At 31.0% G+C, this 10,963-nt stretch overlaps 1 protein-coding gene across 2 annotated transcripts; it reads right to left on the bottom strand.

Moving 5' to 3' along the window:
* Nucleotides 513-5,265, bottom strand: LOC104741792 (protein BREVIS RADIX-like). Of its 2 annotated transcripts, XM_010462710.2 has the most exons (7): nt 5,042-5,265; nt 4,321-4,464; nt 2,738-2,904; nt 1,578-1,969; nt 1,248-1,377; nt 842-1,164; nt 513-740 (listed from the first exon to the last, which is right to left on the bottom strand). In XM_010462710.2, exons 3-7 carry the CDS (start codon nt 2,849-2,851, stop codon nt 662-664), a joined length of 1,038 nt encoding a protein of 345 aa, XP_010461012.1. In that variant the 5' UTR covers nt 2,852-2,904; nt 4,321-4,464; nt 5,042-5,265; the 3' UTR covers nt 513-661. The 2 variants fall into 2 exon arrangements, with proteins under 2 accessions (XP_010461012.1, XP_019091446.1); XM_019235901.1 differs by lacking the exons at nt 4,321-4,464; nt 5,042-5,265 and adding an exon at nt 4,204-4,220.

Here is a 10,963-nt window from a genome sequence, read left to right as displayed (position 1 = left end):
TTTGAAGAAAGAATAGTAAGAATAAAGAGTAGGGAGAATGGAGAAAAAGCTAGTCGAAAAAAAGACTGGAGATGTGAGAAGAGGCTGGATACGTGAAAACTAGTCTATATGCAAGATTTCTAATAGGGTTTTTAATTTTTAGCAAGCAAATCACATATGCATATATTTCGGAACAGTATAAGACAAATAAATATAAACTTTTAACAATTCTCAATTGTCAAATAGTGTTTTTGCAGTGGTGACAATTTTTACCGCTTCAGTAATAATATTACTTCTGGATACGGCTTAAGAATTCCATGAGAGAATCAATTCAAAGTCTAGGAGCCTAGATAAGGTGAAGGATGAGCCTTTAGAGGTTCAACTTTTTTCACAGGTTAGCTTCTTGGAATTGAGAGTATGTTTGATTCTTCTAGTCCATAGTATGAGTATATTTCTAATGGTCAATGTTTTTGTCTGTACTAAACTTTTAACTGTTAACGATAGTATATGTAATCAGCTTTGATTACAGATGATGATTTAAAACACTTGATTTATGTATAGATGTTAAGCTAATTAAGATGAACAAAAGATTAGCAAAATGTGTATAGCTGTATTGTTGTGTGAAAGAGATTAATTAATCAAAGATTTGGTAGAGAGAGACTCATAATGTTTGTTTTTTCTCTTAGAGGTACTGTGTTTGTATTCTCTCTCTGTTCTGCTCCCACCATGTCTTTGCATGCACTTCCCCAAATCGTTCCCGGCTGTTAGATTTAACCAAAAAGCATATAGTCCAATTAGTTACCGTATGATTATCGAACAATCCAACCTAAATGCATAGTTTAGTAGATGTTTTTATTCATACCTGAATCTGACTCGACGTAGCTCTCTAGTCCCATCTGCTAATTGTCTGATGGTAATGTAAACACCGGGCTCGTCTTCTTCGATCCACTCAGCCTGCATTTCACTAGCATTGCTCATGGACGGTGGATCATCTCTGGAAGAAGTGGTGGTTCGTGCTGCATCCATTGGAGGTCCTCCTCCATGATAACTTCCTGGTCCATAGTTACTAGAGCCGCCATAGAAGTGATGCGGGACATTTCCTGGTGGTCTGAAGTTGTGTCTTGGAGTCCAGTCTTTGCTTTCTCTCGCTGAATCCATCTTTGAGTAAGTTGAATCTCTCTGTGACTGAAAAATAAACTTGTGTTACCTTCTTTGATGAATAAAAGACAAGATTCACAGAGGTTCTTGTCTGAAGAAAAAAGAAAGACCTGATCCTCGGATCTAGCAGGCGTTTGTAGAGCTTGGCGGTTAAATCTTTGTACATTGTAAAGCTCAACGATCTTGTCATAGTTCTCACCCCACCACCGTTGTGCTTGCCACTTATCGAACATCTCCCGGCTTTCAAAAGAAAACACAAGTAATGGTAAATTTCTATCTCATGTTTTAGCTGTAGAAGTCATGAAGTGAGATATATCTCTTAAGCACTTGGTGTCTCAAGCAATGTCCAACTAAACCCACCAACATACATATCGAAACAGGAGACAAGACATACTTAAGGAGAACACAGACATAGAGGTTGTTTTGAGTCGTTCAAATACCTGAAGCGGATCCGTTTGAGATCGTTTCCTCCAGTAGGAAGCGAAGCGAATGTAATATGAACACCAGGTTCTACCTGAGCCATCCACTCTTTAGGCCCTTCATCATCCAGTACCACATCACAAGACTGTGCAGAGATAGATTCCCGATTATTTCCACATATTGAGGTAAATTTTGAGTCTGACAGTCCAGCTGGATGGTGAGAAGAGTTTGTAAAGTCCCAAGCAGGAGTTGAACCAGCACTTCCACCCATGTAAGGATATGGAACACCTTCAGAAGCATTGTCATAATCCGGGAAATGTCTATGTCCTTTCTTTAAGGGGCTGCTAGAGGAACCAGTGCATGGCTTGCATTGTTTATAAGCACCAGAGAATTTTAAAGCCATATCTTTGATCTGCATAACATAATAGGCACCCAAAAAACACCAATTAGGCCTTTAACCATGACTAAGTATATTTTTTTTAGCCTAACGAAGTAAAAAGGAGGTCTAGTAATAGTATGATGATCATTCTTAAAAGACATAAAGCTATGAGATCTAACATATATATATAAAAGTACTTCATCTTGTCTTCTCAGTCTGCAAACACAATCATACCGGCCCACTTTTTTTAGTTTTGTTTTTTGTTCTTTTGATTTTACTAAAATAGTTACCCCACCCTCAAACCCTTTCTTTATTTCCTGTCTAGGTAAGTATCTACAAAAGCATGTATTTAGATCAGTCTTCATTAGCAATATTCATCAAAGCATGACCCCATCATAAGCTTTAATCAGCCACTACATAATCCTATAAATTTAAATTGTTTTCGTATAGTTGTTTTGACTTTCATGTCTAGTCACATAGGGGAGGAAACAAACACTGACATGAAAACTATTAAAAGAGAGATCTAGTGAAAGATTCCAAAGTGAAGTGAAGTTGCATCATTGTAAGATCTCTCAGTCGTAAAACAACAGTAACCTCTATCTATCCTTTGGTAAATAGAATCTCTAAGATAAAAGAAACGAATATGAGTCAATCTATGGACCGTACGTTACTTATATCTAAAGTTTGTTGTTTCACGAGCAAGGGAGAAAAAAAAGCAATAGAATAAAGTGAAAGAAAAAAAGCAGAGAAGGATCAACAAAGAAAGAAGATACTGAGATTGAGAGAGAGAGAGAGAGAGACCTGTATGGTTAGGCTTTTGACGGCTTCTTTAGTATTGGGAGTGGTGCCACCACGCGCTCCATGTTCAACTTCTTCACCTCCGTCTGCTTTGGTACAAGCTATACAAGAAAACATCTTTGCCCCTCTCTTTTTTCTTGTATGTGAGTTTCTCTCTGCCTTTTCAGCCCCTATAAAAACCAGAGTCTACTACTTAAAAAACACATCTCACAACCAAACCTCTACTACTCTACGCAAAATGAATAATTTTTTTTTTAAAAACGTAGAGTAGTGCTAAATCCACAATCCGACATTATAACACGGGTAGAGAGAGCTTATGTAATCATCATAGTACACATTTAAATAAATATAGGGAAACGATGAGAGTTGTCCTACAATAGTAACAAGACAATTGTAAACATTAGTTAGAGAAGTTGGAATATAAAAAGAGACCTTGGATTTTTAAAATTGTCGTTTTCTTATAACGCAACACACAAACAGAAAAGGACAAAGTTGTTGATGACATATCTCTCTAGTCAGGAAACAACTACTACTCATGTTATAAATAGAAAAATGAAACTTGATTGATAAATTGGTTGGTTAACTCTCATAAAGAACCAATGCTATAAATATCTCAAGAACTAAATCCATCTATGAAAAACAAAAAAAAAATGGAACCAATATATGTTTAAATTAGTGGAGTGATCTTGATAGAGACAAAAGTGTTAAAACTACAAGTTACACTTTTCTTTATTAAAAAAAAAAAGAAGAAGAAGTTATAATTAGAACCCAAAAAAAAAAGGGTTTGGGGATCAGAGGATAGGACCCCAGTGCAAGAAAAAAAAAATGTGCAAATCCAAACACCTGAAATGGTATATAAAACACATTATTTTACAAGTAATATAATATTCTAAAGAAGATCATAACAGAGACCAATGGTTCTTTATTCTACTTTAAATGTGGTGCAGCAAAGATCCGATCCCTCAACTAACAAAAAAGCTCTAAGTACAATTACATTTTAAATTTTTTTACAGTAGCCGAAATTTCTGACATTTTATCAAAAACTTAAATTATTATATGAGTCTACTCAAAATAATATGTTCTGATTCCCATCCCCGTGCTTAACACAATTTAGAACCGATGAATTAAAATAATAATAATAATAATAATTCGAATCAATGGAAAAGGAAAAATGAAATAAGTTTTTTAACAAGAAAAAGGAATATTGACAGTCACGTGTTAAGAAAAAGAAAAAGAGTTTTATTACCATATTTAGGGTTTATGAGTGATGATGGACCAATCTAAACCGTGTCGCGACATGAGAAGAGAAGAGCTCTATGTATATATATATATTCGAAAGTAAACAACAAAACAAAAATTGCAAAGACATTCACGAATCACGAAAAAAAATAAAAAAAACAACTCTGTTTTGATATATCAAAAGCAAAGGCAAACAAAAAAACTGATACAAAAGCCATTATTATTCTCACCTCAGAAAACGACTTCTTCTTCATGGAATATTTAAAAAAAAAATATTAAAAATCATTTCAATCAAAAATAAATACCCAAAACATTAAATCTTGATTAGAATGTAGAGTAGTACTAACCTTTTTTTTCGATATCTGATAAACAAAACAAGTTGATTGGAAGATTTATGTTTTGCTCTGTGGAAGGAAGGATTGGTCTATTTAGGACGCCGGCACGAGTGGGGTTCGGCTCTGTGTCTAAGCCTATAAATAGACCATCAATGGCTGCAGAGAGTAAAGAAAGAGAGAGAGATTAGTGTGTTGTGTTGTGTTACAGACAGTAGTTCTTGTAATAAATGAATACTAGAAAACAAAAGGACGTATACAATTTATGATTATTATTGTTTAGCAGCGTTTTATTTTCTCAAAAATAATAAAGTTAAAAGTAAAGGAACAAACAATAAATACCGGGAAATTTTTGAATTTATTTTTATTGAAATTGAAAGTTAACATTTTTTCCTGGAAAGTTTCTGATTGGGTTTAGTGAGAAAAAAATCTGAGGAAAAATATATGGAAACTTATTTGGTTTTTATCAGAGAGAAACGACGAATCGAATCTGTCAAAAAATCAAATCAATCAAAGTGTGTGACAGTGTAATTAAAAAAAAAAAACACTCTAAATCTTTCTTTTGTTTTTTTCCGGGAAAATTTTATGAAAAGATCGATCGGTAAAAATAAAATCAGTGACTAATCGTTTCTACAGAACAAGAAAAAACAAAACAGAAAAACAAAGTAACGAATCTCTCTGTTTTATTATTTTGCCAAGAAAATTTCTCATAACACCTCTGTGTAGTAGTACTGACCTGAACGTCTTCTTCTTCGTGTAAAAATGGAATCTGTATCTGAAGCTCCAAATCAAAATCTTTAGAAAGTAGAAACCTTCATCTTCTCGGAGATAAATAAATATGTAAAAAAACGAAAACGAACGAACGAACGAAACCGGGTTGAGAATTCGGGTTATCGGGTGACCCGGGAACTGCAACGGAGCTCCGAGTTTTTTTTGTTTTGTTGCGTTTCTTCTAACTAGGGAGGGACAAGAAAGAGAAGAGACAAAGAGGTTCGAAGAGTATTTATATTATCTATTTTTTAACGGCGTTAAATGTTTTAAAAAGACCGTGACTTAACGGAGTTTGTTTTTTTGGTGTGCCGATGAAAGGTTGGTCTCGGGGAGAGACGGCAGCGAGGGCCCATGTTGTCTACCCGGTGACGGAGATGGCTTACGTGTGCTGTAAGTTGCTTACGTGGCGGTTCACGATTGGTTTAAGACAGCTGAAACCGGGTCGGGTTTTGGTCACGATATATTTGACAAGGCTTAGGGAACCGTCGCATCACCATTCGCTTTGCTTTGTTTTGTCATCTACATGTGTGTGTTGTTGTTGTGGGTTCTCTCGTCTCATCATCTCTCTCTCTCTCTCTCTCTCTCTCTCTCTCTCTTTTTTAGTTTTTAAGATTATTATATACATATTTTTTCATCGTTTTGTCTTGTTTTGGTTATGATCCATGTGTGTGTGACATATTTTTTTTATTTTGTTTTATCATGTTTCTACAAAATGAGTAAAGAAGCATACGCTTGTGATGAATATATAGAGAGAAACGATGAATCCATAGTGTGAAAGTGTTCCAAGTTGAAGTGTGTTTGCTTAGCTTAGATACTGTCCCCATCATGGATTAATGTTGGCATGGTGGATGAGAGAATTCAAGTATGGGATACATATACAACTATTTCTATTTATTTTCCACATGTGATGTGTTTTTTTTGTCATGTTTATTAGGCTAATGTTTATGGTACAGTTATGCATTGTAATGCTTTTTCGAGTGTTTCTTATTTATGTATTTTTCTTGATTGGTTAATCAAAACTTTCTCTAGCTAGTACACAAGAGCCATTTGCAAAATTGACGTTTAGTGATGTATTTTTTGCTATATCTCTCATATGTTATGTAATTTCAAAAATATATTAATTTGATACTTTCACTCAATTATGGGATTATGAAAAGGATCAAAATCTGTGAAATGAGTTTCTGGATAAGCATTCTTAATATTGGGGATAATGATGATTTATCTGGGATATAAAACAGTGATGGTGATTATGAACTGATCATCTAATGCAAAATACTAATCAAGAAATTACTTCAATTTCACTGAACGTTACAATTAACATAGCTAGCTAATCATAAAATTTTCGAGTAAAGTACACAATTGAACTGGAACTCTAAAATATATTTAAAAAGGCATATTAGTAAACAAACATAAAAGGTTAATCACCATGCATGAGAAGTTTCACATGTATAGCGTAAAAGTAAGTATGTATAGTTCGAATCGTTATAAAATTGTGAGATAATATGATGACGAACGAGCTTGGCTTTACTTAGTCGTGTTGTTCATCGATTTTTTTTTTCGTTCTTTTAGATAAAAATTGTAGAAAAAAAAAACTCACTTGATTCCGATAAAGATGCATGGTAAACTAAAACACAAACTTTTAATTATAAAATTACTAAATATTAGTAGGCATTAGGAGATCCTTCTCCAAAGTCTCATAGGTAGGCTTATGATATCGTTAACGTTAATTCGCGGTTAAGTAATAGGCATTACACTTCTCTGTAATAATATACAATTTATGATCACGTTAAATTTGTACATGAACTTGTGTAAATCCGTACACTAACTAAACTAATCTAGTTAATCCTTTTATATCAAATTTTGAATTACGCAAACACTGATTTAGCATCATAGTAAAAAAAATAATATCGTAGTCATTACTCATTAGTCAATTCCTCGAAAATTTTAACATAAAACCAAATAAATTTGTCAAGACTCAAGACCTACATAAAACTAATACACTATTTTATCAGAAAAAGAAACACATTAATGTAAATAATCAGTTTGATAATTTTAAAAATTGTTATTTTAGTTCGTGGTTGATATTTATTACATGGTCTGATAGTAAAATTATATAGAACGACGTTTTTTTTTTTGGATGGATCATTTAGCTAATTTTATGGTCAATTCGGTTTAAACCAAAGTTTGTTAGTTTGTCCTAATTAAGCAATTAAGTTTTGTATGTGAATCAAAACGAAAATTTAAAACACAATATTTAGTAGTGATTATTACTATACTTAATAAGTTGTAACAAGTACTAATATATATTTTACTAAAAGCATCTAACTATCTTTTTTATATGTATATNATGATTTATCTGGGATATAAAACAGTGATGGTGATTATGAACTGATCATCTAATGCAAAATACTAATCAAGAAATTACTTCAATTTCACTGAACGTTACAATTAACATAGCTAGCTAATCATAAAATTTTCGAGTAAAGTACACAATTGAACTGGAACTCTAAAATATATTTAAAAAGGCATATTAGTAAACAAACATAAAAGGTTAATCACCATGCATGAGAAGTTTCACATGTATAGCGTAAAAGTAAGTATGTATAGTTCGAATCGTTATAAAATTGTGAGATAATATGATGACGAACGAGCTTGGCTTTACTTAGTCGTGTTGTTCATCGATTTTTTTTTTCGTTCTTTTAGATAAAAATTGTAGAAAAAAAAAACTCACTTGATTCCGATAAAGATGCATGGTAAACTAAAACACAAACTTTTAATTATAAAATTACTAAATATTAGTAGGCATTAGGAGATCCTTCTCCAAAGTCTCATAGGTAGGCTTATGATATCGTTAACGTTAATTCGCGGTTAAGTAATAGGCATTACACTTCTCTGTAATAATATACAATTTATGATCACGTTAAATTTGTACATGAACTTGTGTAAATCCGTACACTAACTAAACTAATCTAGTTAATCCTTTTATATCAAATTTTGAATTACGCAAACACTGATTTAGCATCATAGTAAAAAAAATAATATCGTAGTCATTACTCATTAGTCAATTCCTCGAAAATTTTAACATAAAACCAAATAAATTTGTCAAGACTCAAGACCTACATAAAACTAATACACTATTTTATCAGAAAAAGAAACACATTAATGTAAATAATCAGTTTGATAATTTTAAAAATTGTTATTTTAGTTCGTGGTTGATATTTATTACATGGTCTGATAGTAAAATTATATAGAACGACGTTTTTTTTTTTGGATGGATCATTTAGCTAATTTTATGGTCAATTCGGTTTAAACCAAAGTTTGTTAGTTTGTCCTAATTAAGCAATTAAGTTTTGTATGTGAATCAAAACGAAAATTTAAAACACAATATTTAGTAGTGATTATTACTATACTTAATAAGTTGTAACAAGTACTAATATATATTTTACTAAAAGCATCTAACTATCTTTTTTATATGTATATTAATCGAACTGTAGTTCGATATATATGTTAATAGAAACATTGAAAAATATAAGGTGCAGTGTCTAAAAAAAGCATTTTAGTTTAAGTGCAACATGTTATTTTTTATTTTTTTTGGTAGTCTAAGTGCAACATGTTCGACGATGCTAAACTTTCTTAAAAAGAAATAAAATCAGAGATAAATATAAAATGTATCTCTTTAACCCAAAACGTTGGGGGTAGGAACTTGGCTTTATTCCTGGGGCTAACCTGTCTTTAAGCAAAGAATGCTTCGAACAGAGGGACAACAAAACTCCAAATAAAGATCCAAGACATATATATGATAATAACTGAAAAAAATTTAATCAGTTTCATATATATATATATATATATATTTATTTATTTATTAATGGAAAGTGGTTATTGTAAAAAACATTTTTGTGATTTAGGCTAATACCTTTGTATTTTTTTTAATCCTAACAAAACCTAAATTTATGATATTTTGGAAATGTTATGAATATCGTATAGGGTTCAAAACAAATATTTGTGGTATTTTCATTAATATATAGATCTTTTTAAGTCTAAAACATTTCTTATTATTAAAGAACTGCATCAATTTTGAATATATACTTTTTAAATTAGTCTTTTATATGAAGAAGAGATGTACGAGAGATCGGAAGATTTTGGAAACATATGGACTATATAAAAAAATTTTTAAAATTAATAAATTTTATACAAATTTTCCTAATGTTTATTATAGGCTTATAGCTAGTTAAATTTTAAATAATGTGTAAGAAAAGTATAGTAAATGTCCCCAAAACGACGTTTCCCATCTTGTCTTACATTATATTTTGTCTTTTGGAGTTGTTTTACTAATAAAATTTACAAACATGTTCTTCAGCTTTAGGGCTTTTATTTTATTTTTATATTCCTTTTAGACATCTTTTCACTGCATAGTTAGATAATTTTCCATTTATAGTTAGATCATATCCCATTTTTTTGTTTGGACAAACAGAAAATCATATCCCATTTATGTTTCAAAACTACCATCCAAATTTTAAATTTTCAATATATTTATACTACAATACGCTTTATATAGGTTATCCAAAACGATATTTTGCTAACCTCATACATTCTTTAATATAAGCAGTCTGCAAGTTCATATTGATATAATACAATATAATGAATAAATAAAGTAAGGACAATTTAAACACTTGATATGCTGAGCTTTCTTTAGAAACTAATCTGAATAACTAATTCTAAAATGATTTTTGTAACTGTAATAAATTTCTAAAACTTTAGGAATATTTTTTAAACATAAATCTTAAGAATCTCTATTAATTAAAATTTTTAAGTTTATTTAATAATTATATGGAGTGGACTTATATATTTTAGTTTGTAATTAAATTCTTTTACAGTAGTATTAAGTATTAACTAATGTTGCTCAGCTACTAGAACAATATTGAACGTTTACTCTAATTTAAAGGGTTTGTAATGAAGTCCACCAATTATGCATTTGAACCAATCAAACCAGATATATATATATATATATATATATATATATATATTCTGGTGCCTTTGGCAGTTCTTGATTGGGTTTGGTCTCAAAAACTTGCTTAGTTGACCGGAAGCGAGTGAGACACTATTGATTTGATAAAGTCATAAAACGTACAATGATTTAATAACTTTGACACTTTTCAATGATATTGTGAACGTTTGAATTGTGCACAAATGTAGTAAATAGCGGTGCTGCAAATTGTTGTACGTCCACAATGTTATATATTAAATGTAATGTTAGGATACTTCCAAATTTTTATTTAACTTCAACTACAAACTACAAAGTAAATTTGAGTGATGGACGTGACAATAGTGTGTACTGATATATATTAGTAAATGTGTCGCGACGACCGACAAACCAGTATTAATGTATAGATGTGTAACATCCAAAGCCTTAAACAATCAAGTTATCAAATGATCACCCGTTTTCATAAGTTTGGGAATGACTAAATAATATTAGTACATTAATTATCATAAATGTATACATGTGACAACAAGATATTGCACCCAAAAAAAAGTGACAACAAGACATGTAGAGTCTACTGATCTGTATTAGTCTTGTCTATTAGATAATTTTGATTTTTTTTTACTTTTAACACTGAAATGACTATGAATCAAACATTGTACTCTGTATGAAATTATGATTTCAATGTAGTTATAAAATCTTTTAGATGGAATAAACTAAAATATTAAACCAACTTAATCAAATAACCATAAGTCGATTGATGCACACTTTAGTTAGAAAATGACAATACCAATAAAATAAAATAGAAGTAAAAATATAGTCATCCATCAAGTCAAGCAGTCGTATTTTACCACAAAGCAATATATCAATTTTTGTTAGTTTGCCTATAATGTTTGTTTCTATCACGAA

The sequence above is a fragment of the Camelina sativa genome, chromosome 14 (genome assembly GCF_000633955.1).
Source record: "Camelina sativa cultivar DH55 chromosome 14, Cs, whole genome shotgun sequence".
Classification (NCBI taxonomy): Eukaryota; Viridiplantae; Streptophyta; class Magnoliopsida; order Brassicales; family Brassicaceae; genus Camelina; species Camelina sativa.
This window is presented reverse-complemented; position numbering and strand designations above follow the sequence as displayed.

Excerpts from the sequence above, each read along its gene's own strand:
- LOC104741792 (XM_010462710.2), bottom strand. The coding sequence starts at position 2,851 with ATGTTTTCTTGTATAGCTTGTACCAAAGCAGACGGAGGTGAAGAAGTT. Across the intron at positions 1,970-2,737 it reads TCAAAAGCCTAACCATACAG|ATCAAAGATATGGCTTTAAA; the intron begins GTCTCTCTCTCT and ends TATGTTATGCAG. Across the intron at positions 741-841 it reads CTACGTCGAGTCAGATTCAG|CCGGGAACGATTTGGGGAAG; the intron begins GTATGAATAAAA and ends TAAATCTAACAG.